The sequence below is a fragment of the Loxodonta africana genome, chromosome 25, assembly GCF_030014295.1.
Source record: "Loxodonta africana isolate mLoxAfr1 chromosome 25, mLoxAfr1.hap2, whole genome shotgun sequence".
NCBI lineage: Eukaryota > Metazoa > Chordata > Mammalia > Proboscidea > Elephantidae > Loxodonta > Loxodonta africana.
This window is the reverse complement of record NC_087366.1, coordinates 49,129,179-49,153,619: the sequence shown is the minus strand read 5'-3', so window position 1 is coordinate 49,153,619 and position 24,441 is coordinate 49,129,179. Positions and strand designations below refer to the sequence as shown.

The 24,441-nt window shown below is 47.0% G+C and overlaps 1 protein-coding gene across 2 annotated transcripts in view; it reads left to right on the top strand.

The window, feature by feature from the left end:
- The window catches only part of COQ8A (coenzyme Q8A), a 50,386-nt gene that overhangs the window by 9,886 nt on the left and 16,059 nt on the right, over window positions 1-24,441 (top strand). For both annotated transcript variants that reach the window (XM_064276785.1, XM_003411023.4), the window contains exons 2-4: window positions 12,375-12,560; window positions 16,241-16,645; window positions 16,836-16,902. In XM_064276785.1, the coding sequence (XP_064132855.1) occupies window positions 12,384-12,560; window positions 16,241-16,645; window positions 16,836-16,902 (649 nt within the window). In that variant the 5' untranslated portion in view covers window positions 12,375-12,383. The remainder of the gene's footprint in view (window positions 1-12,374; window positions 12,561-16,240; window positions 16,646-16,835; window positions 16,903-24,441) is intronic.

Below are 24,441 nucleotides of genomic sequence, written 5' to 3'. Positions count from 1 at the left end.
TGTAAATGTGTGCTCAGGATCAGCCTGTGTGTGGCGTGGGAGTGGGGAAGGACTCATCTGAGATGAGAGCCTGGCCACAAGGAGCTTATGGTTTGGTTGAGGAGAAAACACATGTGTATGTATCTGACCACACTGGAAGGCTTAGGGCAGCTGCATGTGCTCAGAAAAAATGGCTCTTGAGAAGACTTAGATCAGAGCTGAGTCACGTTACAGCCTGTGTAGTAACAAATCCTTGAATTTATATGGTACTGCTGTACATTTCAAAGTACTTCCCCTGCTCTCATTTAGATCAGACGCTGTAAGAACTGACCTTGTAATTTCCAGGTCGGGAAGCAGATAGAATGGTCAGTAACTGGCCCAGAGCTGCCCAGCCAGACAAGGGCAGAGCTGGTTCCCAGGCCCCAAGGCTCACACTCAGCCAGTGCAGAGACGAAGGGGGAGGCATGCTGCCTGGGACAGGAGGGGGCCACATGGGATAGGACCTGGTGGACTGGAGCGGAGTTCACACAGAGCAGGTGTAAGCAGAGGCTGCAGCAGAGGGGAACTGGGGTAGAGGCCTGACTATGAGGGCCTTAAACCCCAGGCTCAGGCGTTTGGGCTTTACTCTGCAGACAGTGAGGAGCCATTTGATGGAAATACATTTTAGGAAGATAAATTTGGCAGCAGGGCGTGCAGTGGCTTGGAGCACGGGTTGCTCACAGGAGTCAGGTTTTTGCCCCCCCACCCCGCTGTCTGCCCTGTAAGAATGGCCCCTGACTGTGCAGTGGCAGATGGTGGTGTGCGATACAGCAGTGCCGAGGGTGCTCACAGCGTCTCTGGAATGCCTCTCCTGAAAGATGCCTCAGCGCTAAATAAGCCCGGAGAGAGACTGCAACTGTCCTGCCCATACGACTCTGCCTTCCTGAGTCACATGTGGTACTGTACTTAGCAGGGAGTGTTGGAGATATAAATAAAAGGGTATCCAGACTCTGATCTCATTCATGGGCCTTTCAGTCTTGCCAAGTCAGAACCTCATTCCGGGGTGACTGTGTGGTCACAGTACATTGCAAATCATGTCAGCTAACAATTTTGGAGCACCTACTGTGTGCCAGGCACCATCCTAAGTGCTGCGATGTGGGTTATTTACTTCACTCCTGTCAACACTGTTGATGTGGAAACTGAAGCATCAAGATATGCTGAAATGACTTCATTTAGGTCACACTAGCATGTCATCGGAAACCCTGGTGGTGTAGTGGTTAAGTGCTGTGGCTGCTAACCAAAGGGTCGGTAGTTCGAATCCACAAAGCGCTCCGTGGAACCTCCCTGGGGGCAGTTCTGTTTTGTCCCGTAGGGTCACCATGAGTGAGAATCAACTTGGTGGCAATGGGTTAGCGTGTCACTGACAGAGTCATTATTTGAACTCACCCTGCAGCCTGCCCTGCAGTCAAGAGGAGCTCTGTATGAGCTTTGTGGCAGAGGCAGCCATCCACGTCAGCCTGTCTGTCTGCCTGTGTCTGTCCTCTGAGTGACAGCGCCTACATCCACATACATGCACACACCCCATGCTTGCATGGCGAGGAGCCTCTTGTTATGGGGGCCACTGAGGGGAAGGGATGGGCTTATATTGGCTCAAGAGCAAGCCATGGACCCACACTGGCACTCGTCAGCATAGGGTGAGGAGAGGGGATGCAGGTAACATTGGTCACAGCTGTGAGCTCCTACAATGGTAGGAGGAGGGAGAAGAGATGTACAGGAAGTCAGCCTCTGGCCCCCCCTTCCTCCAGGCCTGACACTTCATGAGCAGCACTTAGGGACCGCCCTGTACTGGGTGACCAAGTAAAAGGTTGCCATCACAGCCTCTCCCTTGTCCAGTTCCAATCTTGGGCCTTCCCAGGTAGTGGGCAGGTGATGAGGTAAGTCTGTCTCTCTGTCAGGAGCAGAACTGTAATGGGGTCCTCGCCTCAGCACCAGCCTTACTGGGCTGCTCTGATACAACTCTGGGGACTGACCTTTGTAGATTTCCTGGGAAATCTATAATTTGAGGTTATATTTTACTCTGTTGTCCTAGATAGGGGTTGACAAGCTTTTTCTGTAAAGGGCCAGATAGTAAATATTTTAAGATATTTTAGGCTTTATGGGCCATAGGCCTCTCTTGCAACTACTCGACTCTATTGCAGCAAAAAAAAAAAAAAAGTAAATGAATGAATATGAATAAAACTTTATTTACAAAAACAGCTGTCAAGGCTGGATTTGGCCTGAGGGCCGTAGCTTGCTGACCCCCACCCCAGTCGGGCATTAGTCATATTACATCTTAATTTTTGGTTCAGGAGATGTGGTCAGATGTGGTCACTGCTGCACTTAGAGGGTTTCGATGAGTCGGAGTCGACTCGACAGCAACTGGTGTGGGTTTTTTGTTTTTATTGCACTTGCACTGATCTAATCTAGGATCCTGCTTCTTTTGGGGGGAAAGACTCATTAATTATTTCTACCCTTTAACTAAGGGGCCAACATTAGGCAAAGCTGGCAGACCTGCTGTCTGCATGTGCCAAGTGATGTTCTCACCACTCTCCTGAGAAGAGGAGCTGAGCCTCTGGCCTCAAAGTGGGATGGCTGTGTTCTGTGTGCCTGGCGGTCCACTGGGGGCAGTTGTCTTCTGATGAAGGATGGTGGCTGAACGAGGGCAAGGAGAGGCATTATTTATAGCCTTCTGATCCGTCTCTAAATCCTCTGCTTACCCCGCCCTGGATAACCACTTAAGGGGCTTGGAACAGTTTTTTAAATTAACATTTGTGTGCTTGCTTTCTTTTTATTTTAAGAAAAAGTATTGAAGAATGTTTTTATATATTTTGCTTTCTTCTGTAAAATAGTACATGTCCTTTGTAAAAAATTTTAGAAAATGTAAAGAAAGTGAAGAAAATAAAAATCTGTCATCCCCCCACCCAGGGAAAACCATTGTTAATGTTTTACATGCTCTCTCTCTTTCTCTCCATCTGTCATTCATCATCCATCCATCCGTTCATCCGTCCATTCGTCTATCCATCATCCATCCATCTTCTCCCCTTTCCAAAAGAAAGGATAATACTGTTTTGTAACCTGCTTTTTTTCATGTGGCAATATGAAAGGCTTTATTTGTTAATAAATTCACTTAACAGTGTCATTTGAAATGGCTGAGTAGCATTCCACCTTATGGGTATACTGCTATTTCTCCAACAATTACATTCTTGTAACTGTATCATTACACACATACATTTTTAAGGAAATATGATTTAAAAGGCTTTGGTGGGATTCTTGGATAGTGATGGGCACGATGGCCTGGGGAGGAGAGGGAGGGGCATTGCTGGTAGGAGTGCAGGCTTGGGGTATTCTGGAGGTTCTAGGCAGCTGTTGGCGTGATGCTCTTTAGTGGTCTGTCTCCCTATGTCAGGGCTTGACTCACCAGGACTGGGCTGACTGACAGGGGAAAGATAGACCCAGTTTGTCTCTCTCTTCTCCTAGATTCTTTTTTATGTATTCAGTTTCTTTTGAAAGTTCATAGCGTGTTAGAATATTTCTGAACCTGCTGACAGAGACCCTGAGGCCAACCCTACTAGACAGAAGCTTGGAGTCGGCTCAGATATTTAAGTGATGGTCCCTTGTGTGTGATTTTAAAAGCTGAAGCGAAGGCCAAACCTGGCAGAAACTCATGGGTTTGGGTTCAGAAGTCTTTTCCCTAATGCATATATGCTTTTGAGTCAGTCCTTGGAGGAAACAGTCAATTCGTGTTCCCTTTTTCTAATAATAAAAGAGAAAAGTTTAAGGATGGAAGGGAAGTTTTCAGTTCCCAGGCAGGCTAGAACTTGTGACTGTTTATGCCCAAAGCGACAAAAACCTTAGTGAGTGGCCTTCTGCTGCCCCCGGACCTCCTGAGAGCATTAAACGGGCCTTTCTGCAGAGCAGTTGAAGGGACAGTCGTGAGATGCCCTTGTGACCGGCTCTGTGGGTCACTGACTTTAATCTCATTCACTTCTGATTTCCCTTTTCATTTTGGAATCGACTCGACGGCACTGGGTTTAACTGGGTTGAGGGAATAGTAGAAAAAGAAGGGGCAGGTGGGAGATCTGTGTTTAAGGGTGAACCAGACTTGCTGGGAGTACATGGGCTGGTAGGGACTTTTAGGGAAGGATCTCTGTTTAGACTTCCTGACTGGCCTTGGGCTACCTCTTCTCCCTTTCCCCTCTTCCTCCAGAACAACTTCTCAAAGCCAGTGCTGGGACAGCAGCATCAATAGCTCTGGGGACTTGTTAGAAACGCAGCTTTCCAGGCACGTCCCCCAACCTGCAGGATCAGAAACTCGGGATGGGGCCCAGCACTCTGTGTTTTAATGAGTTCTCCGGGTGATTCTGATGTGTGCTAAAGCCTGAGAACCATTGCCATCGACCAGGCTCCTTAGAGGCCTTTGATTCTGGGTGTGAGCCAGCCCCAGAGATAGCAGCTTTTCCCAAACCTGGGAGGGACCAGTTGCATTCATTTCATTTAACAAATCTCTGTGCCAGGTGGGTCTGAGACCCTGGGTTTGGCCACTAACAAAAGATTGGAAGTTTAAGTCCACCCAGAGGTGCCTCGGAAGAAAGGCCTGGTAGCCTGTGTCTGAAAACAGCCCTCGAAAACCCTGTGGAGCACAGTTCTCCTCTGATGCACATGGGTCACCACGAGTCAGAATTGACTTGACGGCAACTGGTAGTGGTGCTGGATCAAGGACTGCTGGGTGTTGGAGACACAGAAGTGGGTCAGACAGATGTGGCCCTTGGCCCCCTGGAGTTGACAGCCCACTGGGGGAGCAAGCCTGGTGCACAGGCAGATTTAGCCTGTGGTCACTGCTACAATGGGGGAGGACTCAGAAGAGGCTTTTGGGGTGGAGCATGTTGGGGAAGGCTTCCCAGGAGAGGGGTGCTTACGTTGAGGGCCAGTGAGGAGAAAAGGGGGGGGCAGTCCACATGCAAAGGCTGCAGGAGGGAACCCCTGTGGCTTCCAGGAATTGGGTCAGCCTGGTTGGAGTACAGAGTTAGTGGGGAGGCCGTGGCAAGTGTAAGGCTGGGGATGCAGGGAGGGATTCCATCATGAAGGTTCTTGGGTCCCTTTAGGAATTAGGATATCTTGGAGGAGAAGCCACTCCCAGAAGCCCAGGAGTGATTTGATAGGATTTCCCTTTTAACCTGATTGCCCTGGCAGTGGCATGGGGATGGGATTGGAGGGGCTGCCTCAGCCATCCTGGAGGGAGAATGGTGCCCTAGGGGGAGGTGAGGAGGGTTGGGAAGAAGTGGGTGGTGGTATAGCATTCCTCAGGATGGGGAGCCCTGGGAGGGTGGGCTGGGGTGGTGAGGTCAGTTTGGGACATGCTGAGCTTGAGGTGCCTGTGGGACCCCCGGGGTGACGTGGGCATGGCAGATGGCTGGGTAAGGAGGTGTCGCTCAGGGCAAGGCTTTCCTGTGAGGACTGTCTGCCAGGTTCACACACACTCCCCCAGGCAAAGGGCTTTTGTGCAGCCTACTATTTTGTCGCCCAGTCCTGCACCATCTTTATGATGGTTGGTACGTTTGAGTCCATTGTAGCTATCATGTCAACCCATCTCATTGAGGGTTTCCTTCATTTTTGCTGACCCTCTACTTTACCAAACATGATGTCCTTTTCTAGCTATGGGTCTTTCTTGAAGACTTATCCAAAGTAAGCAAGCTGAAGTCTTGCCATCCTCGTGTCTAAGAAACATCCTGGTTGTCTTTCTTTTGAAACTAATTTATTCATTCTTTTGGCAGTCCATGGTATATTCAATATTCTTTGCGTGTTCAGTTTGAACACACCATTTCTTCTTCTTTTTTTCCTTTTTCATTATCCAACTTTTGCATGTATATGGGGCAATTGAAAAGACCATGGCTTGATCATACTCACCTTAGTACCTCGTAAATCCGTTTCCATCAGTCAATTCCAACTCATAGCGACCCTATAGAACAGAGTAGAACTGTCCCATAGAGCTTCCAAGGAGCTCCTGGTGGATTCAAACTGCTGACCTTTTGGTTAGCAGCCGTAGCTCTTAACGACTACGCCACCAGGGTTTCCTAGTACCTAGTTGGTGCTCCCAAATGTGAGTGCCTGTCCTCTGCACCCACCTCTTTACTGTTTGTGATCCCCAGCACGTTTGGCATTCCTCTCCTCAGAACAGAGCAGGCAGGCACTGAGGCCTTTCGGGAGGACACTGCCAATAGGCAGATAGCCTCCACGCTCCAGTTCTGTGGTATTCACAGGTGAGGCCTGAAAACCTGCTCAAGAGGCAGCAGGATGAGGTGGGGGTGGAGTGGAGTGATGATTCCAGTGAAGGCACTGTGCTGTGGATGCACCATGGGGCCGACAGGAGTTTAATTTGTGTATTGGACGTGCTTTGGGGGCCTTTGATCTTATTTATTTAAAATCGGGATGAAAATGCCTCCGGGTCCCGGAGGGAGTGTAGAGTAAAATTTTGGAAATTCTGAGTTACATTGGGATTCTAATGCGTTAAAAAAAATCAAACCAAACCTGTTGCTGTCGAGTTGATTCTGACTCATAGAATTAAGATTTTTGAGGTTCAATTTTTGAAAACCAGAAGGTGAGAAAAGTCCTGGGAAGATATTTTCTCCTGGCAGTTTTACCCCCTCCTTCCTTCTTCCGCCTTCCAAGGTAGAGACTCCCTTGCGAAAGAGTGGTGCTGTGCTGATTAGGGTGTGAATGGTTCGCTTTGCACCACGCAGTGTGGCATCGGGGGCGGTTGAGTACAGTGCCTGAATGTTAGGTGAACACTGTCAAAGGGGCAGGGGCTTGGGCTTCAACTTGAAAATATGCATCCATGTGTGAGTGTGCCTACAGATAGCAAATGTTGCATGTTTACTAACAACACATGTTGATTCAGGAAAAGTGGGTTTTGCCTCCCAGTAAGCGAGAGTGTATGTTTCTGTGATGTTATTTACATGTGGATGGGACCTTCTTCCATAGGAGCTGGCACCAGTCTCACTTCCCAGACTTGGGTGCCCACCTTGCTAGGCTGAGCCTGGGTGGGGTTTTGGAATTCTCTGGGTATGCAAGACTAAGCCAGTTAGGCTGAAAGAAAGGTAAAACAAATTACTTTTTACTTTTTTTAGATTTTGCTGTTTGGAAATTTGCCATTTTGAAAGTAGGATATATGCACTAAAAACATTAGGCACACACTGTTGGGCAAATACTGAAAGAGAATGATAACTTATAGTCCTTCAGAAAATGCAGGAATTTTATTTTTTTTGCTCAGTTTACTTACATTCTTCTCTTTTGAATAGCTCGTGTTTTGTTTTTAATTTTCTCTTAAAGTGTTGTTGTAAAGTAGATATGACTTTGGCCAGTTACAGGGATCCACTTCTTTTCCTTTCTTCAAAGTGAGTCATGTTCAATGTCAACATATGTAGAAACCAGAAGAATTAGGATCGGATTCTGGTCGGTTTTAGACCTGCATTGCTGCAGTGTGCAGAACCCTAAATTAATTAAAAAAAAATTTCACTCCTATTGGTGTAGTGAGCCAGGTGAGCTCTGGACGTGAAACTGGCAAAAAAAAGTCACTTACCAGCTTTGCTAGAGCTGAACAGAGGATTTCAGAGGGTGGCACGAGAAGACAAAGAATTACAATGAAATGCGCAAAGACCGGGAGTTGGAAGATCAAAAGGAAAGAATAGAAGAACACGCTTGGCATTTCTCAAGCTGAAAAAACTGAAGAAAAAATTCAGGCCATGAGTTGCAATATTGAAGGATCCTGTGGACAAATTTTGAATGAGATAGGAAACATCAAAAGATAACGGAAAGAACATACAGTCATCGTACTGAAAAGAACTGGTTCCTGCTCAGCCATTTCAGAAGTAGCATATGATCAAGAACCGATGGTATTTGTCATAGATTGAATTATGTCTCCCCAAAGTGTGTGTATCAACTCGGTTGGGCCATGATTCCCAATATTGTGTGGTTGTCCTCCATTTTGTGAGTGTAATTTTATATTGAGAGGATTAGGGTGGGATTATATCTCTACCCTCACTCAGGTCACCTCCCTGATCCAAGGTAAAGGGAGTTTCTCTGGGGTATGGCCTGCACCACCTCTTATCTCTCAAGAGATGAAAGGGAAGCAAGTAGAGAGTTGGGAACCTCATACCACCAAGAAAGCAGCACCAGGAGCAGAGCACATCCTTTGGACATGGGGTCCCTGTGCCTGAGAAGCTCCTCGACCAGGGGAAGATTGAGGACAAGGACCTTCCTCCAGAGCCAACAGAGAGAGAAAGCCTTCCCCTGGAGCCGACACCCTGAATTTGGACTTACAACCTTACTAGACTGTGAGAAAATAAATTTCTCTTTGTTAAAGGCATCTACTTGTGGTATTTCTGTTATGGCAGCACTAAATGACTAAAACAGTATTGAAGAAGAAGTCTAAGCTAGTCTGATGACATCAGCAAAAAACAAGACTCCAAGAATTGGTGGAATACCAATCGAGATGTTTGAACAAACAAGAAATTTGCCAAGAAATTTGGAAGACAACTACCTGGCCAACTATCAGGAAGAGAGCTATATTTGTGCCCATTCCAAAGAAAGGTGACCCAACAGAATGCAGAAATTATCTAATAGTGTCATTAATATCACATGCAAGTAAAATTTTTCTGAAGATCATTCAAAAATGGTTGCAGTTTGTTAACAGGGAACTGCTGGAAATTTAAGCTGGATTCAGAAGAGGACATGAAACAAGGGATATCATTGCTGATGTCAGATGGATCTTGGATGAAAGCAGAAGATACCAGAAAGATGTTTACCTGTGTATTATTGATTATGCAAAGGCATTTGACTGTGGACCGTAACAAATTATGGATAACATTGCAAAGAATGGGAATTCTAGAACACTTAATTATGCTATGTGTAACCTGTATGTAGGCCAACGGGCAGCCCTTCAAACAGAAAAGGAAATACTGCATTGTTTAAAATCAACAATGGTATGCATCAGGATTGTATCCTTTCACCATACTTTTTCAATTTGTATGCTGAGCAAATAATCTGAGAAGCTGGACTGTCTGAAGAAGAATGCGGTATCAGGCTTGAAGGAAGACTCACTAAAAATCTGTGATATGCAGATGACACAATCTTGCTTGCGGAAAACGAAGAGGACTTGAAGCACTTACTGATGAAGGTCAAAAACTACAGCCTTCAGTATGGATTACACCTCAACATAAAGAAAACAAAAATCCTCACAACTGGGCCAATAAGCATCATCATGATAAACAGAGAAAAGATAGAAAGTTGTCAAGGATTTCACTTTATTTGGACCCACAATCAATGCCCGTGGAAGCAGCAGTCAGGAAATCAAATGATGTAGCATTGGGCAAATCTGCTGCAAAAGACTTCTTTAAAGTGTTGAAAAGCAAAGATGTCACCTTGCGGACTAAGGTGTACCTGACCCAAGCCGTGATATTGTCAACTGTCTCATATGCATGTGAGCTGGATAATGAGTAAGGAAGATAGAAGAAGAATTGATCCTTTGAATTATGGTGTTGCTGAAGAGTATTGAATATACCATGGACTGCCAGAAGAGCAAACAAATCTGTCTTGGAAGAAGTACAGCCAGAATGCTCCTTACAAGGGAAGATGGCAAGGCTTCATTGCACTTACTTTGGACACGTTATCAGAGGGGACCAGTCCCTGGAGAAGGACATCATATTTGGTAAAATAGAGGGTCATCAAAAAAGAGGAAGACCCTTAACGAGATGGATGACACAGCGTCTGCAGCAGTGATCTCAAACATAGCAGTGATTGTGAGGATGGTTCAGGACTGGACAGTGTTTTATTCTGTTGCCCATAGGGTTGCTATGAGTCGGAACCTACTCGATGGCACCTAACAACAACAACAACAGCTTTGCTCTAGTGAAACCTTAGTACTTGGGATAACTTGGATGGAAAACTCAGGCAGAACTAGTTTTAGGGCTGAAAGCAAAGTCTGAATTAGACAGGTCTTTTTTTTTACCGTATTTGTTCAAAGTTCTGAGGAGGATTTGACATCGGTTAGCAGATGAGGTGAGGTATTGGAATCATGGGGGCTTGTGGCCTATGGGAGACTCATGTCTTGTTATCGGATTGGATTTAGAGGTGAGTCCAGAGGCAAGGGGGAGGCCTGTTTCGGGGGTCCCTGGGACAGTGGCTGAGAGGAATGGTCCTGTGGCCACCAGCAAGGATCCTTCTGAACTGATGTGGCTGGGGCCTCTGCCCTCACCATTGATGTCCCTGATGTCTCTTTCAAAACCCTTCTCTGTCACCAGGGTCTAGTGGATCTCGTGGGTGCTTCTTCCCCCATACTTTTAGGGTGGTGACTGAAGCGTGATGGTATGTTGGGGGTGAGGTCAGGGGCTAGGGAGGTGTTCAGCGATGTCACCAGCCACAGCTGAGCTCTGATTACTTCCTCTCTTCCCAGTCTTAGCTGTTTGGTCTGTGGGGCTCACTCTTGTTTATTGCCAGGAGTCTGGAGCGGGTCCAGAGTGTGAAATGGCACCAGACTGTAGGCTGGGCCGGTCCCGCTTCTTGTCTGTGTGTCTTTCAAGGGTATGACCACCTTCCAAAAACCTCACTGGCTTTGATTAGGGTGCAGGTGGCCCATTTGTGCCTTAGCGGTTCCCATCCCTGCAGAGGTGTCTTAGAGTTGGTGGGGCAAGGTGTGGGGAGATACCCTGGTGTGGTGGGTGCAGAGCAGGCGAGGGCTGGGTTGGGACCCTGGCCTACCATTCACGAGCCGAATGAACTTGGCCAGTTGGTTAACCTTTCTGGCTTTGGTTTTTTCACTTGCAAAATGGGATACTAATAATAACCCTAAGTCCGGTTGTTTTATGAAGATGAAAAGGAGATGATGTTGGAAGGCATTTAAGCCTGGTGCCTGCTAGCTGATACCGTGTCAGAGAAGAAGGTGCCCTCTGAGGGTGGGTTATGGCAGGTCACCCCAGCTTCCCAGGCCCCTGCACATTAGTGGATTTCTCTGTCAGCACAATTCCATTTCTTTTTTTAAAGAAGAAAATACTTTCTCAAAGTAGCTTTGCCCCATGCCCAGGAGTCCCTGGAGTGGGCTGGGGCAGCTCCCCTGTCAAGTTCTGGTTAAGGACCCATGTTAGCTCTTATGTGAATGTTTCCTGCTTGTGCATCTATTATTGAGTGTGAGCGGAAGGTGGAATCCCAGAAGGTGGCCCTGTGACAGTCCCCTCCGTTTTGCTGTCCTATGCCTGCCTCCAGGGTGGACCGGGCACTTCTCAGCCTCCACGTGTTTCTGCATGCAGGCTCCCTGCCGCAAGTACCTTTCACACCCCCATCTTCTGGCTCTTCCTTACCTCTGAGACTTACATCAAATCCCATCTTCCTGCTAAACTGGTCTGTCTAGCTCTTCCCAGGCAGAGTGCTCCGGTGACACTTCTGAGGGTCTCCTGCTATTTTTTTTCGGGGGTAGTGGGGGTTACTTAAGTCTCCAGCATATTAACAGACCTTATCTTACTCCTCCAGCACAGTGCTGCTAATAGGGTCTTACTAAAAACTGGGTTGATTGACAACACATGCCCAGCCCTGTGAGGCACCTCTGTGTTCAGTGGCTTTCATATATTTTTACCCTGACCTACATTAATAAATACATTTTACATTGTGACCCAGAAGAGAGAAAAGTGCGTACATGCAGACACACTCACATACAAAACTTGTTTCACGAAACCGTCCTACCCATGATGCACTCTCTGACACTTCCTTTTCTGTCCTGTTTCATGTTGTTTGTTTTTAGTGCTGGCTGGGATCTTCTAAATTGATTGGACTTTGGGTCTGGACTGCTGTTTGGAAAACATTGGCTTGGTGCATAGTTGAGCCTGAGGGTGGGAGGGAGGGAACTCTGGTTGTCCCTCAGTCTGTGGTGGCTCTGTGGTGGTCGTTAGAGGCTGTGCTGTGATTGTGATTGGGAAGGGGCAGGCAGCCTTCTTCACCACTGGGGACTTGGGTTGCACCACTGCTCCCACAAGTGGCCCCCTTACCCTGCAGGAGCTACTTCAGAAGCTGGGCTGTTCTCTCCCAACGTACAGTTTGTGTGTGGAAGAATGAGCACTGGACTGGCAATCCGTGTACCTGGCCAAGTCCTGGTTGTGCCGCTCAGTAGCCGTGAGCCTGGGCAGATCTCGTTAGCTCTCTATGCCTGTTTTTCATGGCCTGGCACACAACACCGACTCAACGGCTGCTTGGCTGAATCACGAATCTTTCCCCCTGACCCCAGTGCCCAGGTGTGTCAAGGGTCACCCTAGAGTCTGCCTTGACTGTGGGCCCTTCCTCTCTCTTTTAGCGTCATCTTTGCCTTGTGAGCGTCATCTTTGCCTCCTCTCTTCCAGCCCTGAAGGATGGCTGCCGTGCTGGGGGACGCCATCATGTTGATCAAAGGCCTTGCCAAGCTGACCCAGGCGGCCCTGGAGACACACCTGCAGTACTTGGGCCTCGGTGGGGAGCTTCTCATGGCAGCCAGGGCCCTGCAGTCCACAGCTGCGGAGCAGTTCGGCGTGGTGTTTGCGAGCATGCCGGTAAGGGGGCCGCCCTGGCAGTGAAAGGGGTGCTGATGGGAGGGGGCTTGGAGCTCTGGGTGAGACCAGAGGTGTGAACTGGGACAACAGCCACGGTGACTAGTCTTGCTTGTGGCCTGGGTTGGAGAACCGACAAGTCAGTGCAGTGAGCTTTTCTACATGGGCAGCAAGGGCCTCTCATGCAATGCTGGGGTTCGTTCTGTTTTAGCTATGGCGTCCGTCACAGAGCAGGAAGAGCTCTCAGGAGCCACTTGTCCTGCACCTCTTTATTCAGATGAGCGGTTCACCAATGCCTCCCTAGCACCTGCTGATGTCAGGGTGGGGGGCAGTCCTAGGCTCTGTCCTGCAGGGACTTCCCAGGTGACCACTTGATCTGGCCTAAGTTTAGTCCCTGGGGCCTGTGTGAAGGCACTGAAGAGAGGCCTTTTAAATTTTGGAAACTAAAAAAAAAAATCACAAAGAAATAAGTTACAATCACCTGTATTTTTATGGAGGGCTGGCAAAAGGAACTTCCTTGAGCAAAGCAGTTTCTTTATGAGACCAAGAACCTCTCCTTTGTTTATCTGGTTTATGGTAGTATTTTTGTGGGGTGGGTTTTTGGAACCTGCCCCAGTGTGGGCTGTGCAGGGACGTGGCCAGGCTGGGAAACGCATGCTTTATTGGACATCTCATTCTCACTGGAGCCTGTGTGTCCATCAGCCTGGGTCGGGCTTCCAAAGCTCTTCCTGCCGTGGCTGCTCAGCCAAGGCTGGGCCTCGTTCTCCTTTGTCTTGCTGAGGGTCTCTGGGCACTGGCTTGGGGCTCTGCTCTTCCCAGGCAGCAGCTGGCACAGCCGTGCTCTTCATCTCTAGCCTCACCTTGTCCTTCTTGCTCTCTGGGGAAGCAGATTGCCTTTTGTGTCATGTCCAGAAAGCCTCCACATTTTACCGCCCAAGGGGAAAGCTTTAAGCACAAGAGAGTGCTGGAGAGGCCATGATGAGGAAGGATTACTGTAGCAGGGCGCTGTCTACCTGGGTGTCACCCTGCACTGTTGTCAGCAACTTTCCTGATAGCCTGCTGGGATAAGGAAAGGTGTACGTGTGCACGTGTGTGTCTGTGTGCATGTGTATCTGTGTGTCTCTGTGAGTCTCTGCTTGTATCTGTGTGTGTGTGTGTTTGTGCGTGCATGCATGCTGGAAGTTGCTTTGCAGGGGTGCCCTGCCTCCTTATACCTTCCATTTCTGTTCTGTGGTTGTGGACCTTCTGGACAAAGACACAGACACTCCTCTAAGCTGTGAGGACATCACACCCTCGGGTCTCTGGTCAGTCCCAGGTTTAGAATTCCTAGGGTCCCCCACCCCCATGGAGCTGCTTGCCGAGGGCCCAGTGGTGATGCAGAATTCACTCTCACTCTGGAAGTCTTTAGCTTCTGGAAGTCTTACTTTTGTGATCTCATCTGAGGCTCCCCCCATCCTGGGAGGTGGGCAGGCTCAGATGCTTCTCCCCATGTCTCAGATGAGGAAACTGAGACTTAAGTAGTTTGATGTGAGGACCAGTCTCAGAGCTCTACTCTTACCCCTCGTCTCCAGGGATGGGTTGTGGCCCTTACTGCCTCATTCGGTGTCTTCCCGTTGCGGGCTTCTCCTGTAGAACACTCAGGAAATGAGAGTGCCCAGCTCGCCTGGGGCCACCCAGAAGTGAGACAGTGTACAGCACTGTCAGCAGGCCTCCTGCCCTGAGAGGCTAGAGGGGCCTCCTGCCCAGACTCCCTCCTCTATTCCCCCTCTCACCCTTCATGCAGGCCAGAGGCCTTGGGGTCTCGGAAGGGCTGATCCCCACACAGTCACTAGGTACGGGGTGACAGTCCAGCACTGTGAAGGAGGCATGTGAGCAGCGCGATGGCTTCCAGTTTGCTTCCACTCATTAACTAAACATTTAGAGTTTTGGTGTCTACCCTCTTCCTGAGGGGACGGAGGGTCAAACAACCCGAGGAACCTGTCTCCCTCCAGCTCTTCAAGTCTTTGTTCACATGATCATCCCACACACTGAGCCTGTGGGGTCTCACAGCCGCACCAGCAGGTAATGTGGTGCGTGGCTGGGCAGCCATCATGGGAGGTATGGAGCAGGGGGGCCCTGCCGTGGCTCACATGACCTGGCCCCAGACTCCAGGGTTACCCTGCTGGTCCTGAGAGGCGCCTAGCGGATCGAAATATGGTTTGTTTCTACTCAGAGAAAAGTGTGGCCTCAGAGTAGCCAGCAGGTCCAGCCTAGGCTCTGGACCCCTGCTCCACCATTTGAAGGCCGTGGCCCTTGACCTAGTTACTTTAGCTTGCCCAGCCTCAGTTTCCCATTTGTGAAATGACAGTGACAGCTGCTCTCTTTCCTCCCACGGACAGCAAGCCTTATCTCTTCAGATCCCATGGTGCCATGTACCGCTGAGTGAGCGGGCCCTGAGGTAGCCGTCTGTGTGACCTGTGGCAGCACGTAGTGTTCAGCACGTAGTCACTGTTAGCATTGCTGCATGTCAGTGAATCAGGACATCCAGGCCACTGACCTCCCTTCAGGACTCCACACTGTTCTAATTATAGCCTCCTCACACTGCTTCCTGGGTCCAGTTAGGTCATCCTCTGGGGCCCCGTGTCACTCTGTGTTGGTGGAGAGCCCTGTTTTCAGATGAGGACGTAGCTCACTCAGCGTTCACGTAGAAGGAACCTGGCTACGGTGAGGACTCCGTGACTGTCAGAAAGGAAGAACGGTGTAGCCCGTCTTAGCTCCTAGTACTTCCATAACAACAGAAATGCCACAGGTTGGTGACTTCAAAGAACAAAAATTAATTTTCTCACAGTTCTGGAGGCTAAAAGCTCAAATCAGGGTCTTGGCCGTGTGGATTCCTTCTGTGGCCTCTCTCTAGTTTCTGGTGTTCTGGGCTTGTAGATGGGCCTTCACATGGCACCTGACGTCCCCCTGAGCGTGTCTCGGCATGTTATCTGCTCTTTTGATAACTCGGAAGTGATTAAGCTTCCGATCCACCCTACACTGATACGACCTCCTTAACATGACATGGAAAACTCTATTTCCAAACAGGATCACATCCACAGGTACAGGGGCCAAGACTTCAGTACGTATTTTGGGGGACACAGTTCAACCTATAACATCCCCTCCCTGCCGTCCTCAGTATCCTGGGCCTGTTCCTGGTGTGACGAGCTGTCCTGTGAGAGCATCTTCAAGTGCCCATGGTGGAAAGTGGTGTCCACGGTGTGGTGCCTGCCTGCAGTGGGTGCTGGGGTTCCTAAAAAAAAAAAAAAGTCCCTAGTCCATGTTATTCCCTTTGTCCGTCCCTGGTCTTTTGCTGTGCTTTCGCTTTTCAGAGCTCCCCATTCCTGTCTTGTCTTGGTTTATCCTCCCCACAGCCCCTTCTTAAGCTTGATTCCTAGGTGAGGAACATACTCCTAGGAGAGCTGTCCCTTCTTTTCGCCTCACCTGGCCCCAGCAGGGCTCATTGGCCATGTGGGGTCCGCTGTCGGGGAGCACACACTGAGCTGCCGAAGCAGGAGTGGAATCTGGGTCTCCTGCCTCCTGGGCCAGAGTGGCACGGCACCTACCCTCAGGGCTCAGGGAGCAGCTGTGGGGTGCCACCTTGTGCAGAGTGGGAGGGGCTGGACTGGCGCTTCTCTTCTCTGAGTGCTGTTTGTTCCCTGCAGGGTCAGGAGAAACACGAAGAGCCTTACACCGAGAGCTTTGATGACCTGGAGGCAGAGCTCCACTTCCCGGGGCCACAGGCAGTAGGAGATGCTGCACATTTCTCTGCAGCCTCTGACCCGCCGTCCTCGCCACCCCTGGACCAGACCCGCAGTGAGGGCCCAGCTCCTGCCTACGCAGCCAGTGGACCTTTCAGGGAAGCCAGGCGCCCGGGCTGGGCCACCTCCCCTCTGGGAATGGTGAACGGGAAGCTCTTTGTAGACTGCCGAGACCCATACTCTATCACGGGCGTGCAGCGAAGGTTCTTCCACCAGGACCAGTCCCCCATGGGGGGCCTCACGGCAGAGGACATCGAGAAGGCCCGGCAGGCCAAGGCGCGCCCGGAGGGCAAGCCCCACAAGCAGACGGTGTGTCCTGAAGACCTGAGCGGGGCTGGGCAGTTCCTGACACAGTGCCCCACCTGGTGGACACTGTGGTCTGGCTTGTTAGGACCATGGAGGCCTTTTGGGGGAATGTGCTGCTAGGCGGATCTGCTGCTTTTGTGGGTGGGGAGGGCCCTGTTTGCTGATCCCATGAGGTCTCTCTCTCTTCCTCTAGCTCAGTGAGAGAGCTCGGGAGCGGAAGGTACCAGTTACGCGGATTGGTCGGCTGGCCAACTTTGGAGGTAAGGTGCCCCTGTGCCACCTCTCCTGCCCTGGCTGAGTGGAGCAAGGGTCACCCTGGTGGTCTGGTGGGGGTGGGAGAGGGTGGGGACCCAGTGGTGCCCAGGGGAAGGTGTCAGGAGCAGGCGGCATTGGCTGCTCCTGTGTTAGCTATGGAGGGCCCGTCTCCGACGTCTTCTACCAGGCAGATGATCCAGTTACTGGATTCCAGCTCGGCCTCGGCCGCCTCTAGGGGTTGGTGTACCAGTGACACCCTGCCTTGATGGGCAGCTTTAACTGCTTCTCAGGCTGCCTTGAGGGGCCATGTCTGCAGCGTCAGCTTCTCCTGCCTTAGCCCCGTGGCTTCTGCAGGAAGAATGCCGGGAAAGGAGTAGAAGTTCTCTGCTGAGGCTGTTTAGCAACCAAATGGGGCCTTCTCGCCCTGGAATAAGCCCACTGGGGAACCCATCAGTGATCATGGGGTGCTGCTGTCGTCCTTTAAAGCCCATTTTAATCGACTGGAGAGTGTGCGCTTCATTGGTACCGCCACTGGGTTTTGAGTAGCCATTGTGTCTAGTACCTCTGTGCTCTCTTCATATAAGTCAGAAGATAATTTTAGAGTAAATAAAGCTTTATAGCAGTTGTATCTGCTTTAAAAAAATTGTTGGTGGAAAATATATGTAATGTAAAATTTGCCATTTTAACCATTTTTAAGTGTCCAGCTCAGTGGCGTTAATTACAGTCACCATGTTGTACTGCCATCATCACTATTCCCAAAACTTTTTCATCGCCCCAAACAGAAACTCCGTGCCCATTAAGCAATACCTCCCCCTTGCCCATCCCCCCAGCTCCTGGTAACCGCCCATCTTCCTTCTGTCTCTATGAATTTGCCTGTTCTAGATATTTCATGTAAGTGGACCCATACAGTATTTGTCCTTTTCTGTTTGATTTATTTCACTTAACATAATGTTTTCAGCATTCATCCATGTTGTCATCCATGTTGTAGCATGTATCAGAACTTCGTTATTTTCATGCCTGAGTAATGTTCCGTTGTGGAGCAAGGGTCACCCTGGTGGTCTGGTGGGTACATACCACATTTTGACTATCCATTCATCTGTTGATGAGCATTTAGGTTGTCTCTACCTTTTGGCTATTGTGGATAATGCTTCGGTGAACATGTATCTGCTTTTTTTAAAAAAAGAGTTTTTTCGGTGAAAGTTTACCCAGAAGATTAGGTTCCCGTTTAACAATTTCTACATAGTTTGTTCAGTGATTCTGAACACAGTTTGCTCAGAAACACTATTGGTTACGTTTTTCACAGGTTGTCAACTTTCTCGTTATTTCTATTCAGGTGGTACCATGTCCAGTAATCCAGTTTCCCTGCCCCCTTGCCTTCTCATCTTTGCTTTAGAGTAAATGTTGACCATTTGGTCTTATATAGATGATTTTTTTTAAGGGAGCACAGTACTCATGGGTGATATTGTTTATTTCATGAACCAATCTGCTATTTAGCTAAAAGATGACCTCATGGAATAGTTTTGATTCAAGGTTTAAGGAGTGTCTCAGGGCGATAGTCTTAGGAAGTCCTCCAGCCTCAACCTGTCCAGTAAGTCTGGACTTTTTACGAATTTGAATTCTGTTCCACATTTTGCTCCCATTCTATCAGTATTCATCTACTGTGTTCCTGATCAGAATTGTCGGTAGTGGTAGCCGGGCACCATCTAGCTCTGGTTTCAGGGTAGATGAGGTCATGGTTCATGTAGACTGTTAGTCCTATAGACTAGTTCCTTCTCTGAGGCTTTGCTTCCCTTCTTTCTCTTTTACTCTGAAAACGTAGAAACCAAGAGTTGTGTTTTAGATGGCCACTTGCAAGCTTTTAAGACCCCAAATGCTTTTCACCAAACTAGGATGTAGAACATAAACTTTAAGTACTGTATTATGCCAGTTGACCAAGTTGTCCCATGAGATTGTGGTCCTAAGCCTTCACACCCCATAAACCAATCCCATGAGGTGTTTGGTTAAGTCCAAGAAGTATCTGTGTTTGTGCCCTTTAAGATGCTGAGTGAAATAGATTGACACAGTGGCTGCCACAATGGGTTCAAACATAGCAATGATTCTGAGGATGGCGCAGGACCGCCAGTGTTTCGTTCTGTTGTACACAGGATCACTATATGTCAGAACCGACTTGGTGGCACCTATGAACAACCCGTGCTTTATTGATTATATATAAGTACTGGGTTATCCACATTAGAGTAATTGGATAGACTTTTCTCAACTTTAAAGTTTTCTTCTGCAATTGTTGTCTTAAAATTTGGCATCTGCCATTACTTAGCTGTTTAAGAATCTAGCATAAAGTGCCATCTAAGTTTTAGCGCAAAGTTATTACTTTGTTTCCGTTTAATGGGTTAAGATTTCAAGGAGTTCCTCATAGAACATTGTAACTTTCTGGGATTCCAGTATGAGAATAAGTTGGAGAGCCATTGCTCTGCTGGGCCGTAATGTTCCTTAGCCCCCAGAAGACTTGGCACTTTCCCTGCTTTGTACATTGACTATTAGTTGGGTACCTTTTGGTTAGCAACCAAGCACTTTTTAAATACATATTTAATGTGCATTAAATATATTTAAATATGTTAAAAATGTATCATGTTTATTATAAATATCGAAACAGCTTCTCTTCTTTCTGCCATGAGTTTGAAGGCAGGAACAGCCCTTATCTTCCATCTGTGTTTTTTTTCTATAGCTCTTTTCCTCCGCCTCACTCCAGACTAGGGTTCCTCACAGAGCCCGCTCTCGGAAGGCTTAGTGCGACTGACCTGTTCTAGAATGGATGTAATCCTCTTCCGGGCGTCTTTGTGGGATGGGGGAGGATCCGTTTGGGAAAGGTGGTCAGGGTGAAAGTCTCCATGGTGAATCAGGATTTGATAGAACACACACAAAGTCCTGGTGAGACAGGCAACTATCACGGCCTTTTGGATGGTGGGCTAAGGAATGAAGAGACTGAAGAGAGAGGGGTGACATAGCAAGGTATGTAGAATAAAAGGCAACTTCAGTAAAACCAGGGTGCAGGCTCCACTCAGAGGCTGGAGGGCAAGGCCAGACAGAGGGGGCCTTTGTTGGGGCGAGGAGAGGCCCAGGTCTTGGTAGGTGCTTTACACCATTATAAACCTCTCGATCCCTCGTTGACAGCTGACTGATGTCTGGAGCCGTCCTTGGGGGTCTGTGTGCTGGAGGTTTGCCCGCAGCTGTGACTTAGAGCTGCCCATGTTGTTGCCTGAGAAATTGGCAGCTAGTGTTTCAGGCTTGGAAATGCCAGGGTAGGAGCAGAGAAGCTGGATCTGGGAAGAATGTGCTGTTCTGGCCCCAGAGATGAGTTTTGGGCCTGCTGCTTCACCCACAGGTCTTCAAACTGTAGGTTGGGACCCTTCAGTGGGCGTGAAATCAATTTAGTGGGTCAAGACCAGCATTTAAAAAACAAATGAAGCAGAATGGAATTGAATAGAAAAGATCAGAATCAATCCCATAGACCCTTAGAAAGAACTGCACAACATACTATTTATCCAGTGTAGATTACACCTCAACATAAAACAAAAATCCTCACAACTGGACCATTAAGCAACATCATGATAAACGGAGAAAAGATTGAAGTTGTCAAGGATTTCATTGTATTTGGACCCACGGTCAGCGCCCACAGAAGCAGCAGTCAGGAAATCAAAAGACGCATTGCATTGAGCATATTGGCTGCAAGAGACCTCTTTAAAGTGTTGAAAAGCAAAGCTGTCACCTTGAGGACTAAGGTGCACCTGACCCAAGCCATGGTGTTTTCAGTTGCCTCACATGCATGTGAAAGCTGGACAATGAATAAGGAAGGCCAAAGAAGAATTGGCACCTTTGAATTGTGATGTTGGCAAAGAATATTGAATGTACCATGGACAAATCTGTATTGGAAGTACAAGCAGAGTGTTCCTTAGGAGCAAGGATGGTGAGACTTTGTCTCACATACTTTGGACATGTTATCACCAGGGATCAGTCCCTGGAGAAGGACATCATGCTTGGTAAAGTAGAGGGTCAGCAAAAAAGAGTAAGACCCTCAATGAGATGGATTGACACAGTGGCTGCGACAATGGGCTCAAGCATAGCAACAATTGTGAGGATGGCGCAGGACCGGGCAGTGTTTCATTCTGTTGTGCACGGGGTTGCTATGAGTTGGAACGGACTCAGCAGCACCTAACAACAACGACATTTATACAAGTTCTTCATTAACAATGTAAAGTGCATGCCTTACTGGTGGCTCATTGTCCAAACAGTTTGAAGTAACAGTACTTTACTTTGTCTTCTCAGAAAACACATCTAGCCTTTCGCTTTGCTCTTCTTCCCCCCATGGAGATGAGATGTTTTCAAGGTGTAGACTGAGAGGCTTTAAAGTTTTTACACTTGGGAATATGAGGGAAAGGGATCGTTCTACATCTTGGGAAGGTAGGGTTGCTGCAGGGACCCTCACAGGTGTTTGGAGAGGTCAGCAGTAGGTGTTCATCTGTATTGGGGTGGAAAGCTAGGGCTTTCTGGTTTAGGTGCTTCATTTTGATACTGAGTTGGAGGTTGGAGTTCTAAGTCCAGTACGGCTGTGAGTTAGTATGATGCTATGGCTGTGATGCTATGTGCTGGGCCATCTGTGTATATATTTGTAAAGAATGGTGTGAAGATAGGGTCAGATACTGAATTTGAGGTCAGAACTGGGCTGTAGGGCGTTATAATATCTGGGTTATAATTCTAGGCCCGCTTCCTATGTGACGTAGGTTCCTACCTTGGTTTTTCTTTCCATAAAATAAGAATTTTACCATTGACTCTACTGGAAATACTGTGGTGTATGTTCCATACATACTTGGAAAGTATGTATTCTGGCATTGTTGGGTACAGTGATCTCTCTTCCTAGCTTTCTGTCTAGCCATCTGTCTGTCTGTCTATCTAAATTAGGTCAGGTTTGTTACTCATGTTGATCAGATCTTTTAAGATTTATTTTATCTACCTATTCTATCAGCACTCCTTGGAAACCCTATGGGGCAGTTCTAGTCTGTCCTATAGGGTCGCTGTGAGGTTTGGTTTATTCTGTCAGCTATCAAGAGAAGTGTTTTATAGTCTTATGCTAGGAGTGTGGATTTATCTACTTTTAGTCCTGTCGGTTTGTAGTTTATACGTTTTGAAGCTATGTTATTGGCTGCTTACCGATTTAGAATTGTTACATCCTCCTGGAGATTGCCCTTTTCTTTATTGTGATATGCTCCTTATTATCTTGATTAAAGCCTATTTTGTCTGATATTATTATAGCTACACTTAATACTTCTTTAGTGTTTGCATGGTACCTCTTTTCCTGCCTTTCTACTTTCAACCTTTTTGCATTTAAGGTGTATCTTTCGTAAACAGCATATATATGGTTTTTTTGGCGAGTGTATGTGTGTGTGTTTTAAGTATGTGCTGATAATCTCAGTCTTATGATTGAAGTATTTAGTCCATTTACATATAATGCAATTAGTGATGTGTTGGGGTTTATATCTACTACCTTAGCTTTTTCTATTTTACCCACCTGTTAGATTTTTTCCTTCCTGTCTTGTCTTCTTTTGAGTTAATAAAAGGTTTTTAAAAATTATATGTTTTCCCTTCATTAGCTGGCATGTTATACATTTCCCTAGTATTCAGTAATATATGTTTGTTGCAGTCTAATATAAATTTTTATTTTTACTATTTCCCTAGTGATGCTAGGACCTTAGAACACTTTAACTCCATGTTTCCCCCTATTGTTTTTATGTTAATGTTAATATGCATTTTATTTGTACATATTTTAAAACAGCACAAGATATTTTAAACCCCACAAGATATTATTCCTTTTTACAGTTCATATGAATTTAGACTTCACATACTTACCCTTTTTGCATTTTTCTTCTTGCATTTCAGTAATTATATCTGGAATAATTTTCCTTTTCTCTGAAGAACTGTTTTCTGTATTTCTTGGGGTGTAGCCTGCTAATCACGAATTCTTCATTTTTGTTTGTGTGAAATGTCTTTATTACACTTTCATTTTAGAAGGGTATTTTTGCCCTGGGTATAGTATTCCATTTTTGAAATTATTTAAGCACTTTAGCAATGTAGTTCTGTTGTCTTCTTCCTTTGTTCCCATTGAAAACTTAGTTATTAGTCCTGTTGTTGGTCTCTTAAAGGTAATGTGTATATTTTCTCTTTGGCTGTCTTTAAGATTTTTCTCTTTGTTTTTGATTTTTAGCAGCTTGACTGTGATGTGTCTAGGTGTGATTTTTTTTGCATTTATCCTGGTTGGGATTTGCAGAGCTTCTTGAATCTGTGGCTTTATGTGTTTCGAAGTTTTGGGAAATTCTGGCCATTTCTTCAAATTTCTTCTCTCTCTCCTTCTAGGACTCCAGTTATGCATATGGCAGGTCGTTTTCCTCTGTCCCATATGTCTCTTATACTCTTTTCTAAATTTTCACCCTGTTTTCTATCTGTACTTCAGTCTTATAGGTATAAGGTATAGAGGATATATTTTACCATCTGGTGGTGCAGTGGTTAAGAGCTATGGGCTGCTAACCAAAAAGTTGGCAATTCGAATTTGCCAGTTGCTCCTTGGAAATCCTGAGGGGCACTTCTGCCCTGTCCTAGAGGGTCTTTATGAGTTGGAATCAATGCGATGTTTTTTTTTTTTTTCTGTACCTGTAAATGAGAGAGAGAAGAGGGAAGCAGATGATTATAGAAATGAGTGTTTAATGGATAAAGTAGGCATAAGACAAAGCATATCAAAAGGATTTGTGCAGTACTTTATGCATAGCACTGTGGTCATTACTGATACCTTTACACAAGAATTTATGATTTACATCATTCAGGCAAGAGGGGGGAGAATACTAAGTAAGGGAAATAGGAAGAGAGGAAACAGTAAGTGAAGAAATGGGAAGAGATGAGGCTATTCAGATTCTGTTCAGAAAGGATTTTGAGATATGATACCCGAAAACAAAGAGAAACATGAAGCCATGAGAAGGCATGTTGGTGGGCAAGGAATGAAGAGTAGAGTGAACGGATCCTTGAGAATTTTATTATTTTTGAAAGGTAAAAGCTTAAGGGACTCTCATATATAAAACACTTTCAGAAAATGCTTTAAAAAAATAGTTCACCAGACTCCACTGGTTTTCTTTAGAGGTGAGGTAATGTAAGAGAGAACGTTATCTCTCGTTAGAAAGCAGGCAGAGATTAGGTGGAAATGCAGAGTTGATAGCTATTTTTGCTTCTTTTCCCACATTCTGATACATTGGGGGGGTGTTGTTAATATATCAGAAACAAAGCTCTCTCTGGGGTCACTATGCCCATTCCCCTCTAACTGTCATGTCCCCCATCCTAGTGGTAAAATTAAAAACGAAGAAACATTGGGTGCAGGAGCATGGGGTGGCCATCTTTTAATTTTGCCAAGTGAGAATACTTAAAGCAAAACCTAACACTATGATCAACTGTTACCCTCATTTTATTTATTGTTAAAGTCCATTTTAACTGTGCAGAAGTATCCGGATGTA